The sequence below is a fragment of the Lepidothrix coronata genome, unplaced genomic scaffold, assembly GCF_001604755.1.
Source record: "Lepidothrix coronata isolate B3197 unplaced genomic scaffold, Lepidothrix_coronata-1.0 Scaffold4, whole genome shotgun sequence".
Taxonomy (NCBI): Eukaryota; Metazoa; Chordata; class Aves; order Passeriformes; family Pipridae; genus Lepidothrix; species Lepidothrix coronata.
In genome coordinates, this window is record NW_016690184.1 from 6515335 (window position 1) to 6526132 (window position 10798).

A 10798-nucleotide genomic window follows, 5' to 3' on the forward strand; every position below is an offset into this window, starting at 1 on the left:
TATAAAAAAGATCAAGATGGATTTTTTTAGTAGGATCTGCAACCATAAGACAATGGGTAACGATTTTAAACTAAAAGAGGGCAGTTCTTGATTAGAAGAAAAAAAATTTTTATGATGAAAGTGGTGAAGCACTGGAACATGTTGCCCAGGGAGGTGGCAGATGTCCCGTCCCTGGTAACATTAAAGTCTGAGCAATATAATCTAGTTGAAGATGTTCCTGCTCATGGCAAGGGGAGGTTGGACTACATGACCTTTAAAGTTCTCTTGTAAACCAAATTATTCTATGATTCTATGATTCATCTGAGAATTTTATCTGAATAAATTGAATTGAAAATTATTTATATAATGTCTCTTAGAAAATACAATCATAAAGAAGGGTTTGAAAATGTAAGGAAAACATTTTGACTTTGCTTTTGCAAATTCATGCTTTCTGTTCATGCCAAGACACTAAAGTACAGAGATTTCCAGGAACCTTATCTCATTGTGTACTTCTGTAGAACCCAGCATGGTCAAGATATAATCAGTCCATTAAATAGGATGAAGCTATAGTGTTAAGAATATGTTCCTGGTACAACTTTAGTTTAGACTGACTGGCAGTCTTACCAGCCATTTCCAGAAGAATCACAATGTTTGTCATGGTCAAGGAACCGTTCCCAATAAGAAGTTTGGACGACACACCAAGGGGGGGGTCTCAGTGCCCTGAACTGGAGGACAGTGACTGTGGGAATGGTCAAGTCCTTGTTGACCCTGAAATTGTGCAGGATCTGCTGCTTCAGCTGGATCCCTACAAATCTATGAGGCCTGATGGGATTCATTCAAGAATCCTCAAAGAACTGGCTGATGTCAGTGCAAAATCTCTCTATATAATTTTTGAGCAGTCTTGGGAATCTAGAGAGGTTCCAGCTGATTGGAAACTAACATATGTTGTCCAGATTTTCAAGAAGTAGGACCCCAGAAACTACAGGCTTGTCAGCCTCACTTCAGTGCCTTATGGAGAATATTATTCTGGGAGGTATTGAAAAACACCTGAAAGACAATGCAGTCATTGGTCACAACCACCACATCTGAGAGGAAAGTCCTGCTTATCAAACTTGATTTCATGTTATGACTAGGTAACCCAAGTATCTGATCAAGGGAAGCCAGTTGATGTAATCTTTTGGATTACAGTAAAGCTTTCAATGCTGTCTGTCATAGGATCCTTCTAGACAAAATGTCCAGCACACAGTTGGATAAACACATCATGTGGTGGGTGAACAATTGGCTCAGGGATTGAGCACAGAGGGTAATAGTGAATGGGGTGACATCAGAGTGGTGACCTGTTACTAGTGGGGTTCCACAAGGCTCCATCTTAGGCTCTGTGCTCTTCAACATCTTCCTAAATGACTTGGACACAGGGCTGGAAGGGATACCAAGCAAGTCTGCAGATGACCCAAAACTGGGAGGAGCTGTTGACTCCTTCGAAGGGAGGGAGGGCCTGCAGAGAGACTGGGAAATCACCAACTACAGGAAGTTCAACAAGGGAAAGTGATGGATTCCACACCTGGGGTGGGGCAACCCTGGATGTATGTACAGATTGGGAAATGAGATGCTGATCCACAGAAAGAACCTGGGGATCCTGTTCTATGGCAAATTGAATCTGAGTCAGCAGTGCCCTGGCAGCCAGGAGGGCCAACCATATCCTGGGGGGCATCAGGCAAAGCATCATCAACCAGTCAAGGGAGGGGATTGTCCCGCTCTGCTCTGCACTAGTGTGGCCTCACCTTGAATACTGTGTGCAGTTTTGGGCACCACAATATAAGAAAGATATTAAGCTCTTAGAGAGTGTCCAAAGGAGGGGAAAACACTGATCTCTTCTCTGTGGTGACCAGTGACACAATCCGAGGGAAAGGCTTGAAGTTGTCAGGGGAGGTTTAGGTTGGATATTAGAAAAAAGTTCCTCACCCAGAGGGTGTCTGGTACCGGAACAGGTTCCTGAGGGAAGTGGTCACACCACCAAACCACGAAGCATTTGGACAATACTCAGGCACGTGGTGTGACGCTTGGGGATGGTCCTGTGTAAGGCCAAGAGTTGGACTTGAAGATCCTTGTGGATTGCTTATGCTTTTTGCATATTTCTGTATATATTTCAATATCTTTTTGCATTTATATTGTACAGAACAGAGTGAAGAGTAGGCAACTATGATGGAGTGACAGCAACAGTTGACAAGGTAGGACCAACAGGAAATTGATGTTATCTATCTAGACTTCTGTAACATCTTCAATACAGTCCCACATGAGTTCCTTATCTCCAAATTGGAGATGTGTGGATTTGATAGATGGACAATTCAGTGGATAAGGAATTGATGCAGACAGAAAGTTGTGGTCAATATCCAGGTGGAGGTCGGTGATGAGTGGTGTCTCCCAGGGTCTTGGGACCAGTGCTTTTCAATGTCTTCCTCAGTGACAGCCACTGAGACTGAGTGCACCCTCAGCAAGTTTTCAGATGACACCAAGATGAGTGGTGCAGTTGACACAACAGAAGGACAGGATGCCATCCAGGGGCACCTGGAAAAACTTGAGAACTGGTTCCATGAGAACCTCATGCAATTTAACAAGTCCAAGCTCAAGGTGCTACACCTGGCTTGGGGCAATCCCAGACATAAGTACAGGCTGGAAGAAGTCACTGAGAGCAGCTCTGTGGAGAAGTACTTGGGGGTTCTCATGGCTGAAAAGCTGTACATGAGCCAAAAGTGTGCACTGACAGCCCAGAAGGTCAATTGCATCCTGGGCTGCATTAAAAGCAACATGGAAAGCAACTTGAGGGAGGTGATTCTGCCCTTCTACTCTGACCTCATCAGACCCCACCTGGACTACTGCATCCAGCTCTGAGTCCTCAACGCAAGAAAGACACAGATCTGTTGGAGCAGGTCCAGAGGAGGGGCTATAAAGATGAACAGAGGGGTCGAGCACCTCTCCTATGAAGACAGGCTGAGAGACCTGGGGCTGTTCAGCCCAGACATGAGAAGACTCCAAGGATACCTCATTTTGGCCTTCTTATACCTTAAGGAGGCTTATAAAAAGGAGGTAGAAGGACTTTTTAGATAGGCAGATAGTAATGGGACAAGGAACAATGGTTTTAAACCAGAAAAAGGCAGGTTTAGACCAGATGTTAGGAAAAAATTCTTTACTGTGAGGGTGATGAGGCACTGCAAGAGGTTGCCCAGAGAAGTTGTGAATGCCCCATCCCTCAAAATGTGCAAGGCCAGACTGGATGGGACTTTGAGCAACCTAGTGTAGGGAGTGGCATCCCTGCCTGTTGGGGTCTCCGAGGAGGAAAAGAGACAGTATGAGGCATGGAGACAAGTCTACAACCCAGATTAAGACAAATATTTAACGAACTGGACTTATATACGGACTGGACAGTCATATCTGTTACCCCAAGTTTATCCCCAGTTCCCCAATTGCGTTATTGTACGGGTTTGCTGTTGTTTGTACCCCAGTTGTTGTTTCAAAAAATTATCCTCCATATTGTCTTCTTCTTCCCCTCACAGTTTTCCCGCCAAAACCCGTTTTCCCGCTCCTCTGCCTGCCATTGGTCAGTGTTTGGTGCAATGCAGAGGCAGCTACCATTGGCCCATTTCCCTAGCCACACCTAAAACTCCTCCCCTCCTTTCCCAGTTACCCAATTACCTTCATCCCTGGGTTGCCAATCTCATGCTCCTCCCTAGCCCAAACTCCACCCCTGAACCTACCCTATATAAGCTGTTACCCCTCAAATAAACTTTGGCATTGCTTCACCAGACCTCTCTGTGCCAAGAACCCTTATTGCAGTGCTCAACCCCATTCCTTACCCCCGGGTTGTGGCAAGTGGCGCCCAACGTGGGGCACAGTAGAGGTCCTCTGTATCAGAGGAACTCCTGTGCTGCCAATTGGGCTCAAGCATCTCCAGGAGGGGAGATCGCTCCGCCAACCCTCCTCTGCAAAGCTGACGGCTGTGGACTTCTACGAGTCGCACGGGTCGCGCGCCTGGAAAGGTGAGCTGCAGGGGACATCCCTAATACCTTCACCCAGCACCCACCCTGTAACATATTTTAAGAAAAAGGAGGAGTAACATCGGAGAGCAGTCTCACAGCCGACTTACCATCATGGGCATGACTCTCTCTACCTCCGAAAAATTTATTTACCGTCGCCTGAAAGACTATATCATAGAGCATGGTCACCCGCTCGATAAGAAATCCGCGAAAGCCCTCGCCAAATGGTTAGAACAACGCAAACTCAAAATCACAGAAGACACCACAGTCGAGCAGTGGGAAGCCATAGGCTTCCAGCTGTGGCGAGCGGGCGATAAGGGTGACCAGCTCGGGAAAAAGGCGATCTTAGCCTGGAGGCTTGTTCTGATGGTGCTACAGCACCAAATGATGAACAAGAACGTCAGCACTAACAACAAAGACGCTGATATCTCCAAGAAAAACTCAGAAAGCACCAAGAACACGGACAAGGACATTGACACCATTGAAAAGGACACTACAAACAACACTGGAAACGACTCACAAAATGGCGGGAGGGAGAAGAACATTCCAGCGATCACACAAAATGGCGGGAGGGAGGAGACAGAGTCAGACTCACAAAATGGCGGGAGGGCGCGAAAGAACAAGTGTCGATCGGAAAATGGCGTCGAGGAGGCGGGGCCCTGGGATCGCGACAGCAGGAAGAAGGGAGGTTCCCGGGAAGGACTGGCGTGGGAAAAACGGAGGCGGGCCCCTGTAGCTCCACCCTCTAGGCCGCCTCCGTCCCCGCCTACACGCACGCGAAGCCCCTCCTCTGACGCGTCTTCCACCACGCCCACTTCCACCAGTCCAGTCTCCTCCCCCGACACGTCACCCTCCCGGAAGCCAAGGGGAGCAGTGGGTGGGGCCAGGGCAAAGGCCAAATCTAACATCCGCCAAGATGGCCGCGCCCATAAGGCCCGAGACACTGAGGCCTACCCCGCCTGCCGCTACTCTGACCTGGATTTGGACTGGGTGCCGTGCTCCCCGGAAAGGCAGCGGTCGGATGTGTGGAAGGCCTTCCGGGAGGAGGCCACGGGCGCCCAAGATATAGAGTTTCTACGCGCGTTTCCTGTATATTACGATGAAGGGAGGGAGCCCGAATGGAAACCAATATCATATCCTATGTTGAAAGATATAAAGAAGGCCATAGTAGAATATGGGTTGGGTGCCCCCTTCACAACTGGCTTATTAGAGTCTTTCTTTCTGGCTTATACTTTGATACCGTTCGATGTTAGAGCGGTGATTGGAGGGTTGCTAACGACCGTCCAGGTTTCAGCGTTTGAAACGGAGTGGAAAAGGAACATTGTCACCTATGTGAATGACCGGACGGGGGGGAGAAGGGTAGCCCCAAAGCAAGCAATAGACATGCTTTATGGAGAGGGAGACTACTCTAGCAGAGGAGCTCAAACGAGATTAGACCCCAAAATTCTAGATAAAAGTAAGGAATTGGCATTAGGGGCCTTAAAGAAGGTGGCGGACGCGTATGTGCCCACCCCTTCTTTCACAATGATTAATCAAGGCCCAAAAGAGCTTTTTACAGATTTTATAACTCGGCTTAAAGAGGCTATTGCCAGGCAGGTTCCTCAAAAAGAATGCCAAGAAATTCTATTTAACAAATTGGTCATCGAAAAGGGTAATGAGGACTGCCAAAAAGCATTGAAGCTTTTGAAAGAGCCCACTCTGCTGGAGATGATTGAAGCGTGCAAAAACGTAGGGTCGAACTCCCATAAAGCGCGTCTATTAGCTGCAGTGTTCTCAGGACCAAATCATTGTTTTGAATGCGGGGAAAAGGGGCACTTTAGAAAACATTGTCCTCGCCTGTCAGCGTCTACACCAGATCTCCCAAAGACCCTGTGTAAGAGGTGTGGAAAGGGGCGGCATTGGACTTCGACATGCCGCTCCACCACTGATGTAAATGGCGAGCCCCTCTCTCCGTGTCATTCACCTAGGATGAGAAAAAGAGTCACCTTTTCATCGCTGCCGGATCTGAGGTCGAGTGAGTGTGAGCCGTCGGGAAACGGGGAGCAGAGCGCCAGGGGGAGCGTGATGACACAAATGGCCCCCGCACTGCGCTCCATCCTGCGCCAACCATCGCGCCCAGTTACCCCGTAGCCCGGCGGCAGCTCCCTGACCCGGTCCCGGTAAGCGACCAACGTTCCCCACTCCCCTGGATAATTTTGTCAGTCGTGCACCCCTCCACTCACCTAAGCTCTTACGAACAGTTAGCCAGGGTCACACCATCAGCCCCAGTGAACCCGGATTTGACCTACCTTATAATTTCACATTTTTCAGCAGTAGATAAGGGAATTGTTGTTGTACCAACACTCCTGACTGGTCTTTCCAATAATAACATTGCAATATGTTTAATGGTTCATCTTCCCCCCGTCCAGCTAGAGGACCAGTTCCCGGTGGCCAAGATGGTCTCCATTGAAGACCTGCTGTGTGTCCTGTCGACCGATGAGGAGCAGAGAAGACAGCAACAGGAAGTCCATTGGGCAACCACTGTTAAGTCTTCTCGCCCTCTGCTAAAATGTTTGGTCTATTTTTCACAGCCTAGACAGCCGCAGAAGGTCAAAGTGGAAGGCCTCTTGGACACGGGAGCGGACATTACCATCATAGCCTCTAAGGACTGGCCGCACGGATGGCCTGCGGAGACAGCCTTTGTCCAAGTCAGCGGCGTGGGGGGAACTCAATTTCCAGTCAGGAGTAAGGTAGTACTTACCGTCTACGGGCCAGAGGGCAGACCAGCATCCCTCCAACCATACATTTTGAACATACCGATTACACTTTGGGGAAGGGACGCCATGGAACAGTGGGAGCTCAATTTGAGCACCCTGTCCCATGAACAAAATTTTTAGGTGGGGTCACTGAAGTGCCGCAGCTCCCCAGACTGAGCTGGAAGACCGAAACGCCAGTCTGGGTTGATCAGTGGCCCCTACCGAGAAAAAAGCTGCAAATTCTAAATGACTTATAATAATAATGGCCAGTCTTCGCGAGCAAAGATTTGGGAAGGGTCATTAACCCTTCGAGCCTGCGCAGTGGATTTTTTAGGTGAGACACAGCGTGCGCTGAACTGAGCCCACCCTTTAATCCTGAGGTTCATCTGCCGGGGCCAAGCACGCTTGGACAGTGGCAGTGAGGGTCTCAGAACGTAGGTTTGTTTAGAGTGACCTTCTCTTAGATGGATTGCCTTACAGGGCTGACGAGCTCCATCTGCCCGGGGGGCCGGGAATCGAACCCGGGTCGCAGCGGTGAGAGTCCTGCACCCTAACCACTAGACCACTAGAGGCCCCTAAATGACTTAGTAAATCAGGAATTGGCAAAAGGACACCTGGAGCCTTCCACCAGTCCCTGGAACACTCCAGTGTTTGTCATTCAAAAATCCTCAGGTTCCTGGAGATTTCTCCAGGACCTGCGCAAAGTTAATAAAGTCCTGGAACCAATGGGAGCCCTCCAGCAGGGAATGCCGTCACCATCCATGCTCCCTGCTGAATGGCCCCTAGTGGCGATTGATATTAAGGACTGCTTTTTTCATATCTATCTTAATCCGGCTGATTCGGTCCGATTTGCATTCTCAGTCCCTGCAATCAATGCTTGTGAACCTCACCGCAGGTTCCAGTGGCGTGTGCTTCCCCAGGGGATGAAAAATTCCCCAACACTCTGCCAGATGTTTGTAGCAGAAGTGTTGAGGCCAATTCGGCAAAAATATCCGCAGTCAATCATCTTCCATTACATGGATGATGTGTTGATCTGCGCCAAATCTCAATTAGCAGTTGACAAGACTCTAAATTCAACTATTATGGCTCTAAAAGAAAAAGGATTGGAAATATCCCCTGAAAAAGTACAAAGGGAAGCACCTTGGAGGTATTTAGGACTCCAAATTACAAGAAGGGCCATAAGGCCCCAAGCGATAGAAATTGACAAACGAGTCCGCACGTTGAATGACCTCCAAAAACTACTGGGTGCGATCAATTGGATTCGACCTGTGCTGGGGATCACAACCGGTGATTTGCACCCTCTCTTTGAGCTGCTAAAAGGAGATGCTGACCTGTCCTCACCCCGTTTTTTAACACCACAAGCAGACATCGCCTTATCTACTGTTGAAAAGAAAATCATGCAACGACAATCGCACAGGAAGGTGGAGGGACTGCCTACCTCCCTTATCATTATTAGAGAGCAGAAACAACCGTTAGCTCTTTTAGGTCAATTTTCAAATGACGGCAAAGACTTCTGTTTGTGGGAGTGGGTGTTCCTCCCGCACCAATTCGGTAAGACGATCACCACCGTCGCAGAAATGATTGGCAAAGTAATCTTTAAAGGGCGCACTAGGTGCTTAGAGCTCAGTGGTGAAGAACCAAATTTTATCTATCTCCCACTGACCTCTGAACACCTAGAGCAACTGCCGCAAACCTCCATTGATTTTCAAATTGCCATCGGAGGCTACCCGGGAGAAATTCGGCTCAACCTCCCGGCGTGCCCTTTTATTCAAAGATTAATTCCAATTCCACTAAAATTAAAAATTGTACAATCAGATTTACCGATAAAAGGTGCAAAAACGTTTTTTACCGATGGCTCAGGCAGAACCGGAAATGCGGTCATAATTTGGCAACAAAATGGTAATTGGCAACAAGATATTCATAAAGTACAAGGTTCTCCCCAAATCGTGGAGCTTTCCGCAGTTGTACGCACTTTCGAAATTTTCAGTGGTGAGCCAATTAATTTAGTCACAGATTCGGCATATGTATGTGGTGTGGTCAAACGGATTGAAAATTCATATCTAAAAGAAGTAACAAATCAGAACTTGTTTAAACTGCTAACCAAATTGTTGTTTCTTATTCAAAGCAGAGAATTCGGATTTTTCGTTGTCCACACCAGGTCACACACTACCCTACCAGGTCCTGTGGCGGAGGGAAACCGACTTGCCGACCATCTGGCAGGTATGGCTGTCACTCCCAATTTATTCCAACAGGCGAAGATCTCTCACGAGTTCTTCCATCAGAATGCTCGATCGTTGCAAAAACAATTCGGCCTTAAATTATCACAGGCAAGAGAAATTTTAAAGACTTGCCCTGATTGTCAAGTTATCACGCCGGTCGCACCGGAGGGGACCAACCCAAGGGGACTCTCGGCGTTAGAAATTTGGCAATCAGATGTTACGCACGTACCAGAATTTGGCAAGTTGAAGTACGTGCATGTGTCTATTGACACGTATTCAAAAATGATAGTAGCCACCGCGCATTCTGGTGAAAAGAGCCGTGATGTAAAGAGACACTTTTTGTCTGCATTCGCGAGGATGGGTGTCCCAAAACAGGTAAAAACAGACAACGGACCCTCCTATGTGTCTGCAGACACAAAGTGGTTCTTCGAACAATGGGGAGTGCACCATACCACCGGAATCCCTCACAATCCCACAGGACAGGGTATCGTAGAGCGTGCCCACCAAAACATAAAAAATTTGCTTAAAAAACAAAAGAGGGGGAGTATTGGCCTGTCCCCCCAAGAACGATTGGATAAAATTATGTATGTTTTAAATTTTTTGAATATGCTGGAGGAATCAGAAACTCACATAAACAGAAGTCCAGCAGACCGTCATTTTAGATCGAATATAACCACATCAAACCCAGAGAAGGCTAAAGTCATGTTTAAAGATCCGTTAACAGAAACCTGGACGGGCCCTTTCCCCTTGATCACCTGGGGGAAGGGCTACGCCTGTATTTCAGGATCTGAAGGACCAAAGTGGGTCCCCGCACGCAGGATAAAGATCTTCCAAGCGTGAAGACAGTGACACCGATCATGAACCTACTGCGTCTCATCACTTCGCTCATCATCATCGTTGGATTCGTCCCTTTCAACGAGACCGTACCCATCAGAGAATGGATGAACCAACCGAGCGAGAACTTATGGGTAACCCTGGCCAAGGCCACAGGCACGGACACCATGTGCCTGTCCTTGGCCAGCGCAAGTAGTCCATTTAAGACCTGCCTCATAGGGATCCCTGTTACACCGGCCGAGTGGGGCACTTTCGTGTCCCAAACTCGAAGCAAGGGATCCCTACCCTTAAACTCCCCCAATCTAGCGCAGGCAATAGCGGCACTTACGTTTACGGACACCCCTTTTCAAGAAATTGACCTTTTAGGTTCGCTCCCCACTTCTGCGTGTGTGATTTTCCACCGATACACTCAACCAGTTCTGTTCAATCCCCTCAATGTGACCGCAAACAAACAGCTTTACCAAGGGACCACTTCGCCGTGGTGCAACGGTTCCGTGGTCACCACTATCCCAACGGAGCATGTTCCTCGGAACATGCGGCTTCCGAAGGGATACTTCCTGCTGTGCAGAGATCGGGCATGGCCAGGGATTAGAGCCTACCCGGAGGGAGGACCCTGCATGGTAGGAAAGCTTGCACTTTTCAACCCGGCGAAGTTTCAATTAGATAACGAACTACTATTTTCCAAAATCGATGCTAAAAGGTCCCTTAGAGTAAAGCGAAGCTGGTTCCCAAATGTCCAAAAAGAAGTAGAGAATTGGAGACTCCCCCCAGAACCAGCCAGACCTCAAACAATTGCAAATCAAAAGATAGAATTGACCCAGAATTCAAAAGTCTCCCTACAATCTGGCTCCAAAGATACATTTGTTCCACCGCCACCACATGTCAATGTTGGAAAACCTCATTATTGGCCAACACCTCTGCCCTTCCCAGAGGATTGTGATTCCAACATTCATATCTGGTCACGGGTAAAAAACTTCTGGGCATCCTTCCCTATTCCTGG

The 10798-nt window shown here is 48.1% G+C and overlaps 2 protein-coding genes across 2 annotated transcripts; both read left to right on the forward strand.

Moving 5' to 3' along the window:
• The first annotated feature begins 4124 nt into the window (after nt 1-4124).
• LOC108501763 (endogenous retrovirus group K member 8 Gag polyprotein-like) lies at nt 4125-6140 on the forward strand. The gene has a single exon (XM_017823977.1). It carries the CDS (start codon nt 4125-4127, stop codon nt 6138-6140), a length of 2016 nt encoding a protein of 671 aa, XP_017679466.1.
• A 305-nt stretch (nt 6141-6445) lies between these two features.
• LOC108501767 (endogenous retrovirus group K member 18 Pol protein-like) lies at nt 6446-9804 on the forward strand. The gene is made up of 3 exons (XM_017823986.1): nt 6446-6734; nt 6887-6985; nt 7319-9804. The coding sequence occupies exons 1-3, from the start codon at nt 6446-6448 to the stop codon at nt 9802-9804; spliced, it is 2874 nt and encodes a 957-aa protein (XP_017679475.1).
• The last annotated feature ends 994 nt before the right edge of the window (nt 9805-10798 follow it).

Excerpts from the sequence above, each read along its gene's own strand:
- LOC108501767 (XM_017823986.1), top strand. The coding sequence starts at position 6,446 with ATGGTCTCCATTGAAGACCTGCTGTGTGTCCTGTCGACCGATGAGGAG. Across the intron at positions 6,735-6,886 it reads AACTCAATTTCCAGTCAGGA|GTGGGGTCACTGAAGTGCCG; the intron begins GTAAGGTAGTAC and ends CAAAATTTTTAG. Across the intron at positions 6,986-7,318 it reads ACCGAGAAAAAAGCTGCAAA|CCCTAAATGACTTAGTAAAT; the intron begins TTCTAAATGACT and ends ACCACTAGAGGC.
- LOC108501763 (XM_017823977.1), top strand. The coding sequence starts at position 4,125 with ATGGGCATGACTCTCTCTACCTCCGAAAAATTTATTTACCGTCGCCTG.